The 17,696-nt window shown below is 33.7% G+C and overlaps 1 protein-coding gene and 1 long non-coding RNA gene across 4 annotated transcripts in view; one reads left to right on the top strand and one right to left on the bottom strand.

Moving 5' to 3' along the window:
• svr (Carboxypeptidase D svr) overlaps window positions 1–17,696 on the top strand; it is a 28,791-nt gene that overhangs the window by 6,049 nt on the left and 5,046 nt on the right. The window contains exons 7-17 of the mRNA XM_072299362.1: window positions 1,680–1,798; window positions 8,447–8,668; window positions 9,035–9,226; window positions 9,986–10,071; window positions 10,416–10,616; window positions 11,615–11,854; window positions 12,546–12,715; window positions 13,209–13,491; window positions 14,849–15,222; window positions 16,050–16,482; window positions 17,013–17,271. Coding sequence (XP_072155463.1) covers window positions 1,680–1,798; window positions 8,447–8,668; window positions 9,035–9,226; window positions 9,986–10,071; window positions 10,416–10,616; window positions 11,615–11,854; window positions 12,546–12,715; window positions 13,209–13,491; window positions 14,849–15,222; window positions 16,050–16,482; window positions 17,013–17,271 — 2,579 coding nt within the window. The remainder of the gene's footprint in view (window positions 1–1,679; window positions 1,799–8,446; window positions 8,669–9,034; window positions 9,227–9,985; window positions 10,072–10,415; window positions 10,617–11,614; window positions 11,855–12,545; window positions 12,716–13,208; window positions 13,492–14,848; window positions 15,223–16,049; window positions 16,483–17,012; window positions 17,272–17,696) is intronic.
• Window positions 240–6,337, bottom strand: LOC140224430 (uncharacterized). 3 transcript variants are annotated; one of them, XR_011899695.1, is made up of 3 exons: window positions 4,828–6,337; window positions 2,567–2,765; window positions 240–2,218 (listed from the first exon to the last, which is right to left on the bottom strand). It is a non-coding gene; the product is annotated as an uncharacterized lncRNA (long non-coding RNA). The 3 variants fall into 3 exon arrangements; XR_011899697.1 differs by having other exon boundaries at window positions 240–1,713; XR_011899696.1 differs by having other exon boundaries at window positions 4,850–6,337.

Genomic DNA, 17,696 nt, shown 5'->3' with positions numbered 1-17,696 from the left:
CTTTCATTCTCATATTGTCTCCCACAGCTCCAAAACAGCATCTATTCATACTTGCAAAATAAGCAAATAAGCAGTAATCAAGAATGGATCTCTTGCATGTGTCAAGCATTTGTGTTTTGAGCACTTGTTCTTTTATGCAATTTTTTAAGAAACCTGATGGTCCAGTGGTTTTCTCTGAAATAAACTTCCAAGCTTAAAAAAAATTCTCAGAGGTGAGGTTGTAATTCAGATGATTCTCATTTCACAGTAATTTTTTTATTTGATCAACAAGTAAGAATTCAATTCTTAAAAATGTATTTTGCAAAGTTAATTTTTTCAACTACTTTGATTGCATCTCTTGTAGATAGGAGTCAATATTTTTAGAATCAATGAAATTGAAAATGCCTTTCATATAATGAATTTGGTAAGGCAGATGATGGAGAAATTTTTAAAGCCGCAAGGCTATTTTTTTTGTCAACGTACTTCGTTCAGCTTTCAGCTAATAACACCCAAACTTTAAGACTTTCACGGTCTGCTTTGACTAATTTGTAAATAACAGGGCAAGTTACCCTAGGATTCTTATTATTTTGAATAATAAGTTAAATCTAACAGGGGTCATCAATTAATACCCGATAGAAACACTCTTAGACTCTCAGTGTCCCCTTCCCCCTTTAAAGTAAATAAATGCTGCCTGATGAGTTCCTGGCTCTTTTTTTTAAATTTATTTTTAAATGAAAGAGTATCATCGTATCAATATTTATCATAATAACAAATAACTATTGTTTATCACATGAACCTCTGTAAAAAGAAAATGGTTACACACACCATTCAAAGGAAGATAAGAGTATTGAGAGTAATCACAAAAACTGAGAAAAAAGCAATTTCCTCAGGAATTGAACCTCGAACCTCGTGGCTAATTTGCAGCACTCAATATTGATGCGCCACCGAAGAACTCAGTTTTGATGCGTGTAATTTTGCTTTTACAGCAAGTAACCCTCTTTCTCATTTTTTTTTTTTTAAACTTTTGGAGCTCACCTACAAAAATTGTGTAGTAGGGGCTCAATATTTTTGTATAAAAAAACTGTTTTGCCCTACCCCGAACAACATCTACATAGTTTGGATATAGGACTCTCTTCCATCTTGTCACTATCCATACTTTTTTAGATGCTGGAAACCAATGTCTTGTTCACTTTTTTCATTTAGTTCACAAAATGACATAGTTAGTGTCCACAACTTAAGAAGGTGCTTATAGGAGGGTCGTCCAGTAAGTAAGTTTACCTGTTCAATATCTCCTGAACCACTTCGAAGTCATTTTTTTTTGCCATGAGTGATAAACATAGCAGCTCACTTGCGGATGACGCTCCTTGAAATTTTGGACCCGTGCGGAGAGGAGGTGGGTCTAGAAAAGCCCAATTTTATAAAATTCTATCAAACCAAACTTAAAAATCTATAGCGCGCTAGAAAGCTGTGAGTAGTGGCTTTTCAAGGTTACAAAATTCCTCTATCTATCTTAGTTCAGGAGATATGGAATAGGTAAACTTACTTTCTGGACGACCCTTGTACATTGATTTCTCGTGTTAAATTTATGCTTATTAGAAACAATTTTGGTTAAAATTATGTTCCTGCTTCAATGAGTTTGTATCGTGCAGATCCATTTGTAATGTTTATCTAAACCTGGTTCTCATTTGATTTTTGCGTAGGCATGAAAAAATTTCACCAGTAGAAATTGAAGTCCTGAAAGAAAGTGATTCACACTTGTATCCTGTTGCGACTGTCCATAATTTCACGCTTACTAGATCACAGCAGGCTTTAGAACAAGGTAATTTTCTCAAATTTTATCAGTCTATTTATAACATGATATTCTTTTAAAAATGGGTGTAAATAACTATCTCACAAATGTGTACAAAATTTTGTTTTCGAGGGTTGAAGCACGAGAAAAGTTCTTCCAAAAGAGAATGCAATGACTGATCAGATGCATGATTTTAAATTTATCCATCATACTGTTGTTTTCTCTTTGCCTCCTTGCAACTACCTTTATATGTTGCCAATGTTGATAAGAATCAATATCACAATCTGTGCACGTTCAAAAGTTCTTCAAATTTGAATTCTCCGAGACTTTTTTGGCGGAACAATTTAGCTCTTTGTACAAGCCAATGAAAAAAAGTTGGTCAGCTGCTGCTCCATTGTCCCTTTGTCCATCACCATGATCATTGCCACTGTCCATTGGAATTTGATTCTTCTAAATCAAAACATGACCACTCAAACATACTTTTTACTGCATACTTTTTTTAAAATACTCCTCTTACCAATGATAATAACTCTTTACTCTACTTTATACTCCATACTCTTTTGAAAATACTCCTCTTACCAATCATAATAATATCTTAAATTCCATTTTACAGGCACTATAGTCCTTATTCCTTTAAATGGTAACATAAAAATTAGTATAATAATAATTAGTGACTTTGCAACAGACCCATCTTTTCAACATTCTTTAGCTGTGTCGAAAAAATCTCACGGGGAAAAGTTTACAATTATCTGAAAGGAGGTTTTGAAAATAGTCAAGAATGTGCCTTATTTTACACACCTTTCGAAACTTCACTTATAAACCGACGTTCTTTGCACTGCTGCTTGTAAAATCTCTGCTACTCAATGCTGGGATTGGACCTCATTCCAAACACTGCTTGATTGAGCCAACACATTAAGTCCTCAGCTTATCCTTCACTCTTTACTTCTGCACTGATTTGCTCCATCCCGGTTACTTGTATACTTTCAAATTCTCACATCTAAATATAAAAAATTGAAATAAATTAACACAGGAACAAACACATTCATAAGTATGTTCTGTAACTGAATGGGAACATTCTGTAAAATTGTCAAAAACTTTTTTTGTGGATAAAGTGAGATCCTTACACGTAGTGGTGCCCTATGAAATGGCTGAAACTGTCATCATATCAATGGCCAAACGCCAAAACCATGTATTGCAATAGAAAGGTTTCAAAATTTCCCCTTTTAGTTTTTAGAAATAAGAAAAATCATCACTAAGACTTGCATGTTTTCTAGCTTTTCCATACCAGTCCATAGTCATTTTTAAAAATTTTTAAGCCATTATATTCTATTTTTGTCTTCTAAGAAACAGAGTATTCGTAGAAACGTTGCAATTAAGGTACGGGGTTTTAAATTTGAACTATCGATTCATTGTTCAGCATATTATTTTGAAACTAGTTTTGATGGGCTGAAGCAGATTCAATGTTCAATGTTTAAAATATTTGTTGCCTTTTGAGCAAGAGCTGGAGTTTCTGTCACAAAACTACGAATTCCCTGTTATCTGCAAGGAGAATGTGCCTGAGCCTGAGAAAACTTACTTTCAGAATGAAACCTGGACAGTGTATGATAGTTTCAATTAATTTATTACAAAAATGTTTCACATCATAATCTAGCTTCATTCTCTCATTGCAAGTTCATTAAGAGACTGAAGTCATTCCGCTTCAATAAACATCTGCTTCCAATATCATCAAACATTGTGTTTTGCTCAATATTTAAAATTAACATAATAGAAGAATGCTTTATTTTTAACACTTCCTTAGTGTTGTTATTGCTTTGTTGCACAGAAAAGAATAATTCCAGCTATTTTTCTCATTTCTGTCCCGAAACAGATGAAACAATAACAATACCGGTTTTCGAGTTTGAGCCACTAAAGCCGAACATCACATCCCAGTAATATCTGATGGTCAGAGGATTGAGGCTTTTACCATCGTGTTCCTATTAAAGACTAAATCTGAACAAAAAAAGACATCCTGTATCTCTTATAATAATCATTCCTGTAGCGTTTCCAGTTTAAATTGGATAGTTAATTTTATATCTAGAACTTTCGTCAATGGTGCTTCTGTATGTGCTTGCACTGTCTTTGAGGTCGGGGCTCTCTCTTTATATGTCTATCCCTCTTCCTGCTCAAAGCTGTTGTTTTGTATAGACGTAGTTGCAATGTCTCTCATAGTTTTCTGCACTTGTGAATGGATGTGTGAAAAGAGACTGTATTCTTCCCCGTAAAAACTTCTCAGTGACAGGGTTTTAAGATCGAAGCTTTGGGAACTTTATTTTTTATGTAAAGTATGTACACTTTGTAGCTATGGACGATCTTTCTGCAGACTCAAGTATTTTAATAAGGGATCGATATAAATTTTTCACTGAACTTGGGTTCTTTGGTCCTAGACTTTATTCATCTACTCTGTTTTAATTTTTGAGGTATAGGTTGAAACCTATTCCAAAATATCCATCGGTCCATTCCTCATAAAATGGTGCCAGTAACTTCAATTTTTAATCTTAAAACCTCGAGTCCCTTCTCAGAGACTGAGTCATATTTTATAGCCTGGACAGAAGAAATAATTTAAAAAAGTTGATTTCCCAGTTATTTGTTCATGGTGAAACTTGCTTTGCTTCCTTCTCCAACAACCAGTTCAAGTGAAAGTTATTGATGAATCAGAAACAGATCATTATGGTAGACATGCTGTGAAAGATACACATGAAATTTCAGAAAAAATACTAGCAGCTACCCACATATTCTCTCCCATATTTCTCTTTGAATAAGTTCAGAATTTATATATATATTCTTCCCCCCTCATTTCCCCAAGATGTGATATTGCTCTTTTTTTATGCAATGTTCCCCTTGTTTCTCTATAAGTTTATTACAAATATTTCTAATAAGACTATTGTAAGTTACTCTCTTAAAGACAACCAAAAAATTCCTTCAACGCTTTTTCCACTGTTTGAAAACAATTGAGTAAATGAAATTATTTGAGTTATTTAAAAATATATATAAAAAAAATAATTTGAAAAAATGTGTATAACATTCATGAGGATGAGAGATTACAAATAATATTGAAGCACTAGAAGTAATGATGATGGGAACTCCTAACTGATATATCACACTAAAATATAATACTCTATTGATACGTAGACCGTTGCAACATTACCTAACTGTTGAGGTGGAAGAAGTCATTTGATTGGATGGAATGAAAGAAATATGTCAGGCTAGTAGTGGCCAATGCACGGAGCTATCAATTCAAACATCAATAACGTGATCCCTAGATAGATAAGTCCTTGCATCAATCAAGTGACTTCTGAAAATGCTGGAACCCCAATTTTTTTGGAAGAGAGATGCAAAAGTGAAAGAGAAAGATGGAAATGGAAAGAAAAAATCAGGTTGTACAACATTATCTTAAGGATCTACCAATGTTTTTTACATTTTGATTGTAGAACCCTGAATTGATTTTTCTGGGAAACAGAGCTTTCAAAAGTATATCATTACACTCATTCTTCTGTATTTTTTTTACATCAAACCAAAAATACTTTTAAAAAATGCTCCTCAGAAAACTAGGTTTTTTTTCTCAATTTACGTTCACAATTTTAATATAATATTTTTCACATTTTAAACTAGTGCCTGATTTGATCTTTTCTGTTAGAATTATTAGTTAGATTATATACTTTTGTTAATATCATACACCTTTCAGAAGTTTTATAAGGGTACAATCCACTTAAAGTAATTTTGAAAAGATGGAAAATTTGATAGAGCTATGTTGTGGATAGTTTTACGAAATAGAGGAGTCTCTGGAAGTGGTTATTCTCAGCATGGAAAATGAGTCAAATAAATTCTGAAACGGTGAAAATGTTAGAAATTTTCATGAAGGAGAAAATGAACAAAATTTGAACCAAATAAAGCCAGAAAAAAAAAGAAGACACAGCGACTATCTCACTTGATTGTTAACTGTTTAAACTGCATCTTATTTTATTTTTGTCATATAATTCTAGTATTAACAAGTCCTTTTAACTAAAAATACCCAGTTTTTTAGCATGCAGCACAAAATGGATTTATTCACTTTGGCGAAGTTTGAAAATCTTTAGTTGAGAACCGCACTGTTGTCAAAGGAGGGAAAGGAAGACATTTTTTAAAATTAAGATTCATTGACTCATTTAAGGAACATTTTGCAAGATTCACTGTCATATACTCTCTTCTTGAAACTTCGTAAACACATTTTTTATTTTAATATTCAGAATATTGAAATCGGTGTTGAACGTTATTATTCCCCGCGCAGATTTTTTAAGGGGAGAGGAATGGACGTTTTGGATCTCTAGCTCCCTTGCAGTAAAGCTTAGTTCTATTTTTAATGCGCTCATGAATCTTTAAAGACAGATCACAAGTTTTTATGATAATATTAAGTAATTTTCATCGTATACTAGTTCTAAAAAATTTTAGGATGAGACTAAAATGAATGTGACAGAATACTTTTACTGTTTGTGTTGGTGAATGATAATATTAATTATTAATCGGTAGCATTTGCCCTCAGTATCATAATTTTTTTATTTGCTACTCACTCTCTTTACTCTTGAAGAAGAATACTAACTATTTGTTTATTCTCGTGTTGGTAGAATTCTCATAACTGGATAGATTAATTGTAAGCACGATATATTTTTAATAATGCCTGCCCTAATTTTAGAGCATTTCTTGTCGAATTTTTTTTTAAAAATTTAAATGGTCTCAAATAATCAAAACATATCCACTAGAAACGCATTTTAATTTGGAGGTATTTGACTTATTTATGTATACATATTTGATGGCTTTAAATTTGCTTTTTCAAGTTCTTTGTTTTTTCTTTTCCAATTGTGTTATGTACTTCTATTTGTTCCCTTATTTCTTACTCTAAATTTGGTAAATGGTGCGCATTTTATGTAAGCTTTTATTTCGGATTGTAAATTTTTGTGCATGGGTTAATAAAAACATTTTTACTTGCTGAACATTTTCTTATTTAATCAAACTCAAGCCATCAAAACAAAATTTCAGTACCTCTGCTAAAGTAATGAAGAATAATGCTCTCTTTTAAGAATGTAAGAATTTGTTCTATTTCAGCAAGTAAATGACCAAAGTATTCTGTGTTTCCAAACATTTATCTTTAATTATAATCAATTTTTTATTTTGATAATCTAGCCTGGAATAGGAAAATGATTAATTTTCTAACTAAAACGCCAAACTCTTAAAACCTATGAATCCAAAATTTATCAGGATTGCTTTAACATTTAACCAGAGCAAGACCTAGTTGTTTTGTAATCATTAAAAATTAGGGATTTTATTTTTTCTTTCTTATTCTTTTGCTTTCATTATGTAGACCAACAAGTACTACTTAATTTTAAATTTAAAAAAATTATCTGTGCATTTCCTCTCTAGAATAGGTATGAGAGTTCATGTAAGAGTTCCGATTAACCATGAACTAGGTATATTACATTTTTGCATCAACACCTCAATGAATCTCATTTCAGTCTATGTAACTTTTTCAATAATGACTCTAAATATGATATTTCTCAATCAAGATAATGCTCAAAATCTGTTACAATTTTACTCTGTTATTTGAATAAACTTTTTCTTTCTGAGATGACGATAAGATGTGGAGAAATTCAAGCATTTGTAAAAGTATTTTGTGATTTTGTGGAAATTTTATTTGTACAAATATTTGTTTTTTTCCGTCCAGTCCAGTAGAAGTGTAAACAAATTTCTATTTTCATTCTCATCAAGTTCAAAAATTGGGAAGATGTTCTTAAGCATTTAATTTCACAACATCAGCTTCATGAGTAAAAATGTATTGCCTTGGCTCTGATTTCAAAACTTGCCACTCTAAATAGAAAAGGTTGGCTTTTTTCTGTCTAAACCGCATCATCCTTTTTTTCTATCATATCAGCATGATGGTGTATAAGGCTGTCTCGTTCAGGCCATCCTGACGAGAAATTCGTTGATTTTTCCAATTTAAAATTGAATAAAACTTATTCAAACTAGATTTTGCTGCGGCTGTGGAAGGTTTGAAAATAATTGTACATTACTCTTTAGAAATCTGAAAGTTGAATCAAGTTTTGTTGAATTTTGTCTCTCTGGTGTGTCAGTAAGCCACACTTTCTAATTTCAAAGAAGCGAAAAAGTGAAGACGTTCGACAGTACTTAAAAATAATTGTAATTTCCACATTACTTCAATGAAGCCAACGTAATTTCAGGAAAAATATTGCTGGCTTTGTGTTTTTTTTATATTTCTCATTTTATTTTTTAAAATTTTTTTCGAAGTATCATAATTGATCCAAGCTGATCCTCGGAGAGTATGATTGAGTATTGTAAGTCCTGAGCAAATAGAGATCATATTTTCCTGACAACATGAAAATCAATTCACTAATGCAGAGAGTTTCGGCTGCAAATGATGACAGAATAAATGGTTGGTAAGAGGAATGACTCCCTAGCAGGCTAGCCTCGACTCACCCTTAAAATCAGCCTTTCTTTAATTTTATTAGGCCATTACAAACCTACGATCAACATCAACATGTCACCATTGTATATTTAATTTTTGCACAACAGTCAAAAAAGATCTATGAAATTCCTCAGGTTTCCTTCATAAAATTGTAACGAATAAATGCTTTTTTATTTTTTCTGCTCCAGGCACCAAGGTCAAAGAGTTTACTGAACCACTACGAGACAAATATGGATTCCTTTTACCTACCCCGATTATCCATCACAATTATGTGAAGATGGAAAAAGTACTCCGTTTTCTTGCTGAAAATTATCCATCGTACACAAGGCTTTACTCTATCGGGGAAAGTGTTAAGAAGCGGAAACTGTATGTACTAGAGATCTCCACCAACCCAGGAGTTCATGAGCCAGGTATTTTTTCTATAAAATCTATGATGCAGTATTTCTGTAGCTATCAAAAAGCTACCAAGTTTTAGTATCAGAAAAAATTATTCATATATTTTTTCCAAAAAACCTTGGCAAGCCCTATTTTGCTTCTTTGAATGTAAGATGATGATTTGAAACATCATGATAAAATCATTGAAATCGATTCTTCCCCCTTAAAGGACGCTGTGCTTAATGTAAAAGGAGATTTACTTGTGTTTTTGCACTTACAATCTTCCGTCTGTCTCTCCTAAATTCAAAACTAGTGCCAGGGATTCTCCAAGCCAAGTTTGCAATTTTTCAAGAGAGGAAACTGTTTTAAATGTGGTACTAAAAAAGAATGGACTTTTCCAGGAAAACCTGAGTTTAAATATGTTGCCAATATGCATGGAAATGAGGTTGTTGGGCGGGAAATGGTACTACTCCTCGCGAACTATCTACTGCAAAATTATGGATTGGATGATCGGGTCACAGAGATCGTTAACAGCACAAGAATTCATCTAATGCCCTCAATGAACCCAGATGGGTATGAAATGTCCAAAGAAGGTAAGACTTTTTTCGACAAAAATTTTAAATTTTAAGAAGTCAGTGTTTTGAAAGTCTGTAACGAAACCTAAATCTCAATGGTAAGATTAGAAAATTAGATATCTGTTTGTAACATTGCAGATTTTCTGCAATGTATTACTCTTTCAGAGGATGATCAATCAAATATATTCCACAAAACTTTGAATGATGTTTCCTTATCTTTAAAAGCGTTTTCTCTAAAACGTCCATGCACAAATATCAGGTAATAATACTTTTTTAAAGGAACAAAACAGTTAAAGACATTTTGAGACGCAAATGTTCTTCTAGTCTCAGCGTCAGTTTGTAAATCTGGTAGAAACTTTATTTTCTATGGTGAAATTTTTCAGGAAAGCCAAAACTAATATATTGATTCCAGAATGTTTAAAATGGTAACTTCTTGACTGGTTCCTTTTATGAAAAGCATTTAAGAGCAACAAATTAACAAGAGCAAAGCAGTCGCATAGTGTTTCATTTGAGGTTTCAATTGAGTATGCTGCCCACTGAGGTTTATCCTTTTCTCAAAAAAGATTAGTACATTTGTAAGATAGAAAACAGTAAGATCATTGTTGCCAGATTGTGGTAAAAAATCATCCATTTTCCACTTTTTAACCCATGGAAAATATCCCCATTTAATAACACAATCCAGCAACGTTGAGTAAGATGAGCATCATATTGGGTTGAGTCGAAACATACCCTTTTTTTTTGTAATTCTGCATCTATTTTTGTTTTGAAATATTTTAGGAGATCGAAGCAGTTTGAATGGAAGACCAAATGCTAATGGCATTGATCTAAACAGGAATTTCCCTGACCAATACGGTGTATTTGAGGTATGTTATGAAGATTTTTTACTTATGTAATCGGCCAGGTTTGGTGCTAAATAGGTCAACATCCCTCCAGCAATTGATCCTCTGAGATTTTTGCATGTCAACGCATAAAAAAATTTTGCCTTGGCCTACCTTACAAGTAGTTTTGATCTGATGCTTGGTGCTTGATCTGAGTGAAGATGAGGGGATAAGGAATAGATAATAAGGCCAGCTATGTAAAAATTCACCTTTAACCATGCAATTCCAGGCGGGAATCAAATCAAATTTATAGGAAGCAAGAGTTCTTAAAATGGTTAACCTACTTATGAATTTCATTTTTTTGACATGCTGTTCTGTCAATATTCTAGGAAAATAGAGCTATGCAACCAGAAGTTGCAGCAGTAATTAAGTGGTTGAAAGAGTATCATTTTGTCCTGTCGGCCAATCTTCATGGTGGTGCCCTTGTGGCTAATTATCCCTACGATGACAGTCAAAATCAACAGGATGGTGTCCTCAACACGTCGCCTGACAATGAAATCTTCACGTTTTTGGCTCATCTGTATGCAAATGTAAGTAGAATACATATTTTAAATCTTTTAAATATGTGGTAGACAAAACTCTTGCTGAAACCTATGATTAAAGTGTCAAAATATAGTCATGTTTACGTTTGGAAGATTCTAAACTAGTACATGTTTGGTTGATATTTTTCTAATCCAAAAATTATTTTTGATCAATGCAGAAGTAATATCTGCCCATATCTTGTTGCAATTCAGAGCAAAGCTGGAAGTAGAATAATGAAAGAATAATGAAGATAATATTGAAAGCATTCTATGTTTTTAAAGTCAAAGGGAAAAAAATCACGATTTTTCCCAGGTTACTGATTAATTTTTGTTAGTTTTGGAATCAATTGTTACATCAATTCAGAGAAACTAGCCATCAAGATAATAAAAGAATTTGATTGTTCTTTTATTTAATTGTTAACTATATTTGTATAACTTAATTGAAGTACACCCAGAATTTAAGATGATTTTGTTGATGACAAAATTATTCATGAAGACCTCTCTAGATTGCAGAGCTGCAGTTTCTCTTATCCATTTAGTAGTCTGGTATTGTAAGAAATATTAATCATTTGTCACCCTGCTTCACCTTTTTTCTAATTTTTGACATCACAGCTTCTCTGAAGTACATGAAGAGAAACTAACAGTGGGGTGGCGTGCTTTGCGATATATCAATTGATCTGTCATTTAAACCTTCAGAAAAGAATCGATTAACAGGGTATTCGCAGTGAACACCTTAATAATTAATTCTTTACCACGGATTCAAATGGGGAAATATCGATAATCGATCATTCAAGCCACACCACTAGAAACTATAATTTAATCATTTAGCTTCACAAGGGAAGTACCTACCTGTAAAATGCAGCTGAATCATAGAATCAAGTAGAAGGAACTAGGATGGGCGGTATTTCAGGATTATTTTAACACCGCATGTTGTCATATTTTCAACTCTTTCCTTTTGCTCCACAGTCTAGTGTGTATCAAAGTCTATTTTTTTGTTCAATTATCAGGCTCATCCGAAAATGCACCTAGGCAAATCATGTCCTGGTTACAACGACAAGTTTCCAGGAGGAGTGATCAATGGAAACGTATGGTACTCAGTAACAGGTGGGATGCAAGATTACAATTACCTTCAGGCAGAATGTTTGGAATTGACATTGGAGTTGGGATGCTTCAAGTATCCTTATCAAGCGAATTTGTCTGAGTACTGGCTGGATAACAGAGAACCCCTCCTCTTGTACATGGAACAAGTAAGAACCTATTCATTTGTCAGGTGATGGAAAAAATAAAATAAAATGTGAACAAAATTATGGGACTTTAAGTCTGTGTTTCAACTAGTCATAATACTTGCATAGGATTTCAAAGTTTAAAATCTATCATTTATCCAAAGTTTTTAAGCACAGTTTTATTTAATCTGAAATCGCATCTAAGTGTTGGTCTCATAGCCATTCTTTTCAGGAAGAGGGAGGGTGTTAAAAGTAGATAATTATCTTTTTGGGAAAAATCTTTGGTCATCACACCTGAGGTGATGCTTTCAAAGAAGGTTACGTAAAATGATTATCAATAATTTTTTATACATAATTTTCTCTAAAAGATTCTTACTTGTGATTTGTAATTTTTTTTTCATTTACCTGTTTTTCGATGGTCAAAATCAAGTAATAGTATAAAAGCACTTAAAAATGACTGTGAAAGGTATTAACTTCTATTTTGGTCTGAACTTAAAATGAAAATTGTAGCCTTATTTCAGAAAAAGGCTACAATTTTCATTTCAAGTTCAGACCAAAATAGAAGTTAGGCACCAATCTTAACGTCATCTGACAGTCTCCAAACCCCTTAATCATGAATATGATTACTTCCTTATAGTGAGTAGGTTAGTATTTACCTCTGTCTTACTAGTAAGTAAAATCCTTTCAAATTTGATTCCTTTTAATTTGAATGCAGGTACATCGTGGTGTCAAAGGTTTCGTCTTAGATGATTTTTACAAGAAACCGGTTGCAAATGCATCGATCCGTGTCTCAGACATTGCTCATGTTGTCCACTCAGCTGTTGATGGGGACTATTGGCGCATACTTGCCCCAGGAAAATATGCAATCACGGCTTCAGCTCTTGGGTGTGTATATTCTCTCTTGTTCTTTGGAAGATAGATTATTTCATTTTTTTAGCTCACCTTATCTCTGAAGTTCACCTGATTCACAATGAGTTTAGGTGAATTTGACTTATGTGTACAATTAAAGGAGAGATTATGGCAAGATTCAGATTTTATGTAAGAAACGTTAATAAGCATCTCAACTTTGCCAAAATTAAGCAAAGCGGTACAGCATTTGCCATTAAGTAACCAAGCTTACATGGTAATATCAGTAATAAGCTTTGTTAAGACTCTGATCCCTAGTAATCTCTACATTTCTATTCATATTTCCTTTAAAATATTTCAAGTACATATTTTTGGGTATAAAAATATTGTAAACAGCTGCTCTGTGTAAAGCTGACTTTGAATTTAAAGCAAACTTTTAATCAACGTACAAATCACTTCAAAAGGCTTCCTTTTGGCTCAACTTTGAAAGGCTATTTTTAATAAATTATTTTCAACTCTTCCCTTTTTTCAGCTATATCCCAGCAACTATGAATGTCACTGTTGAGAACTCCGTTGTACCAAAGTGGCTGAATTTCTCGCTGGAACGGTTGGATCAGAGCATATGGGCTGTGAATAATGATTACGGTCAGCTAGAAAATGTCAAAGTGCAACATCAGTATAGCTCTGCTGAGGAAATCTTCAAAAAGTTGATGGACCTTGAGTCCTTTCAGCACAAAAATGATAAGATTGCTGAATACAAGAAGAATCCATTGGGACTCCTGCCTTCAGCTGGCTCATTAAAAATCACAGCTCAGGTATGAATTTATTTGAAATTTTCCAAGATAAGTGACTATCGATAAAATAAGGGATTGTATTAATATAACTCAAAATTGATTGATCGGTCCTACTGCATAGAGAAGTATCTTGTGAAAATTTGGCACAAAAATTATCAAATCAACTAAGCTACTCTGAAGTTGCCTACTCAAAAAACATAGTTCTGAGAAAAAGCTACCTATTTAAACTTTCATAAGTTTGTGGGTCAAAATTGTGTAATCTTAAAGCCATTTAACACTGTCAGCCGGTTTAAATTGAATTAAAATGTTTCCAGCTTAGTCTTTTGGCTGTTGCGGTGTTTTTTGTTGAAAGGTAAAATTCTGAGTTTTTGACCTAACTTGATAAGACTACTTGCCTTTATAAAAAAATTTGCCCCGGCGCTTTGAGGTTCTTTTTCTAATAGACTCTGGAATATCTGTGAGATACCCATTAGTAAAGAAGGTATTTCGTAAACATGTTTTATTATTTTTTAAAAATTCACACAATACATAATGTCTGACACTCAATTAGCAAAGCAAATTTTCAGTCAGCTCGTGGTATAGGATGAAATTAACCTTAATGTAAAGTTGATAGGTGGCCGAAGTGCGGAATAGATGAGAAATGCCGAGTTGTAAGGACATGTTTATTTTATTTTGTCATTGCTTTTCAGCATTACACCATTGTCATGGGAGTTACCTGAAATCCGTATCAAACATTTTTTACCATTTATTGTCTCGTCTTTTTCCTAGAGAAACAACAAATCAAGACGGAGTTCTAAGTTCTTAAAAAGTCATTGAAAACTTGGGAAAGTCAGGAAACTTTCCCTAACCCTGAAAAATCAGGGACGCTTCAGTGAATTTTGCTGTTGAACCTTGAAATTCTTCCTTCAAGCCGATTTTCAAGAAACTCAGCATTAGAAACAGGTTTTGAAAAACATTTTCTTGAGAAATCATGCCAAAAAATATCAAGAACTCACCGAAAATTCTGGGAATATTACATTTTAAAACCCTGAAAATGAAAGTCATGGAATAGTCAGAAAGTCAAAAGTCAAAATCAAGAAAGTTTTTCACCTTGAAAAAGAGATTTCATCTGGACGCCCTGAAAATAATGTCAGTATTAAGTAAAGTAAATAAAACTTCTTGTACTTTAAAATCAGATAAAGCAATTTGTTTCAAAGAAAAATTCATGATGTTCAAGGAGATTTGAAGTAGCTACTGTGATCTATGCAAAAGAATATCAAAAAAATTGTAAGGTCAGTAATCTCTAATGCAGTAATCTTTTGTGTAATCTTTAATGCAGAGCTGGGCAGAAGATTTCATACTAATTTTTAATGAAATCATCTATGTATTGTCTGCACAGGTTGGTGCCCCTGAGGAAAATAAATTTCATATTGGTATTCTCGGAGGCTTATTTTCCACAGAAATGTTTACTCAGGAGTTCCTTATAAAAATTGCCCGGCATTTTACGGCAGGATTTCGCACCAACAGCTCAATAACACGTAAAATTCTTCGACACAGCGTACTTCATTTAATTCCAATCGCAAATCAAGTGAAATATGCTGAAAGTACAAAGTGTGAGACTGACAAACCTCCAGTGAGTGTCGCGCCCATAGCTCTTTTGTTGGCAAATGGAAGGTACAATCAATCTGTCCTTTCTAATGCGGTCATGAAGCTATTTCTGGAAGAGAAATTTGATGCAATCATTTCTCTAGAAGGAGGTGGACTGGTATTACGGTGAGCTATTTTCCAAGTATTTTTTACTGCATGAGCACCGATTGCTTGTCATTGTTCAGTGATTGCACGACTAATTAACTGTGTAATAATAAACATGATACAAAATTTTCTTCAAAATGGATGAATCTTACTTATAGGTTTTTGAGTATGTATGAGTGTTGTACATGGAACTATCTTTAGAGGCATCTGTAAGTTACATAACTCTGATTCTCCAATTTTGTTTAACATCTCTGCCCCCCTCCCCCTCCTTATTTAAAACATTTGTCGTTATCTCTGTAATTGAAAGATTGCAATCAGACCCTTTTTTCGTCCACAGTGAAACTTCACATAATTCATGGACCTCTCTTGTATTCCTCAGTAAACGGCAGATTATTTCCATGTGAGAAATTGAAACTCAAAAAACTGCCTGCACTGGTAAACTAGTGCATCATCATTAGGATGACAAGGTTCAATTATACAGTCAACTGTTTCACTAAATCAAACATTTTCGAAAATGTAAATTAGGCTAAAACTTTATTCAACTCCAGAATCTCGCTTTAGTCACAGGAATCAAGTAATATGTTTGGAACTCAATTTTTCCCCCATACAATAATTATGGTTTTTGAAACATGTTTCTACCCTAAGACCACCCTTTGTCCAATTCAGCGAATTGGTGATACTTGTTTACTTTTTATGTAAGCAACCTCTATTCATCAGATTGCATACTTTCACTGAGCAAATCAGTAAGATGTAAAATTGTGATTATTAGGTGTAAAAATGCCTGTGAAATTTTCAACACTGTCTCGTTCAAGCAATGTTAACTAATCTTCAACTTTTCCCTTTTCTAGATCACCAGAAGTTTCTCCAAACCGTATTTCTTACAATTTATACAAGAGTTTTGCTGACACATTTGATGCTCAACTTCATCCCGATTTAGTCAAATGTGATGGCAAAAATGCACCTCTTTACGACCTGAAGGAACGACTCTTCGTGGAACTTGGCAAAGAACTTGAAAATACGCTCATGCTCTCCGCTCGGCTTGATTGTTGTAACTTTGTTCCACCAGAACGTGCCCATGAAGTCTGGATGTACACTTTGAATCCCTTAATGAGTATCCTAAAAGGTCTAGTCACAGGAATTATTGGCAGAGTCCAGGATACAAACCAAGAGCCGATGAGGAATGCTATCATCAAAATTAAGGGCTATCAGCAGGATATTGAAGTGTCTGAAAATGAGGCATATTTTAAAATTATCTTATCTCCTGGCGAATACGACCTACACGTAAGTGTTTAATCTGTGTAGTATTTGATATTTTGGACACAATAGTTCTTGCAACTCATTCAAGAATTTGATCGTTGGTGCAAGGCTTACCCAGAAAAAACTAGCTATGAGCCCTAGTTTTTTAGTGTGAAATAGAAGTTTTTGTTTCTGCTATGTCAGCTACTGCCAATTTATGGTAGAAATATGTTGCTAAAAAGACAGAAGCAGTGAATCAATTAAGAGAACCTTAGTGATCATACTGATGCAATGTATAAGTGACAGTAATGATCATTGAGGATACAGTGGTGAGAGTAGCAGGAAGTTAAAGGAAGAGCTAAAAATAAAGCTATCTCGTAAGTGCAAAAGCAATATAAATGGTATCATTTAAACACCGTTTGCATTCAAGCTACATGGAGTAAATTTTAGAACCAAATCGTACAACCACTTGCGCTCTGTCATTTTTTCATCCATGATGCTGAACCCTCAAACTTCTCCTTCAGAAAGTGTCGTTTTCAACTAAACTACATCCATTAATATCTCTTCTCACACAGGTTATCTGTCCGGATCACAAAGAACAAATTGCTCATGTGAAAGTCAGTGAATTCAATGTTACGCAAGTTCTGATCACATTGTCAGTGAAAAGAAACGGCGCCAGGAAACCTGCTTTTAGCATTAAGAAGCCAGGAATATTTGGCTATGTTGTGGATATGAAGAACCACAGTATTTCCAGCTACAGCCTTGCAATATTGGACACTAATGTAACTTATACTCCAGATGAGGACTCTCATTTCTGGATACCCCTCAAACCAGGTAATTATTCACTCATTTACGTCCTGTCTTTGCACCAGGAGCCTTAAAAGATTTTCATTATTAGAAAATTATGGAAGTAATATACTTTCACCAATTCAAATCCACCCCCCCCCTTCTACTTGGAGAAGTACATTTATCTAATGAAATGTGACCAGTTATAGAAGAGATGTCATGCAGAGAAAACATATTTTGAAGCTTCAATCTGCAATTTTTAGGGCTCTACATTTTCAGATTGTAATGCAACTTTACCCTCTGTTTTGGCAAAATGAAACAAGCGACTCATAACTTACTTCTCCTGACACCCGAAAGGGGCCGCACATAAAATATGTGACACTGAAAATCAAATATTTTGACTTCCTTTCTTCCCATGGTGATGCGCCTGTAAAACAGGTCTGCACCTCCTTAAAAAAATATCTAATTCTCTG

Source organism: Bemisia tabaci, chromosome 4 (genome assembly GCF_918797505.1).
Source record: "Bemisia tabaci chromosome 4, PGI_BMITA_v3".
Classification (NCBI taxonomy): Eukaryota; Metazoa; Arthropoda; class Insecta; order Hemiptera; family Aleyrodidae; genus Bemisia; species Bemisia tabaci.
The sequence above is the reverse complement of the archived record's forward strand: the minus strand, read 5'-3'. Positions and strand labels throughout refer to the sequence as shown.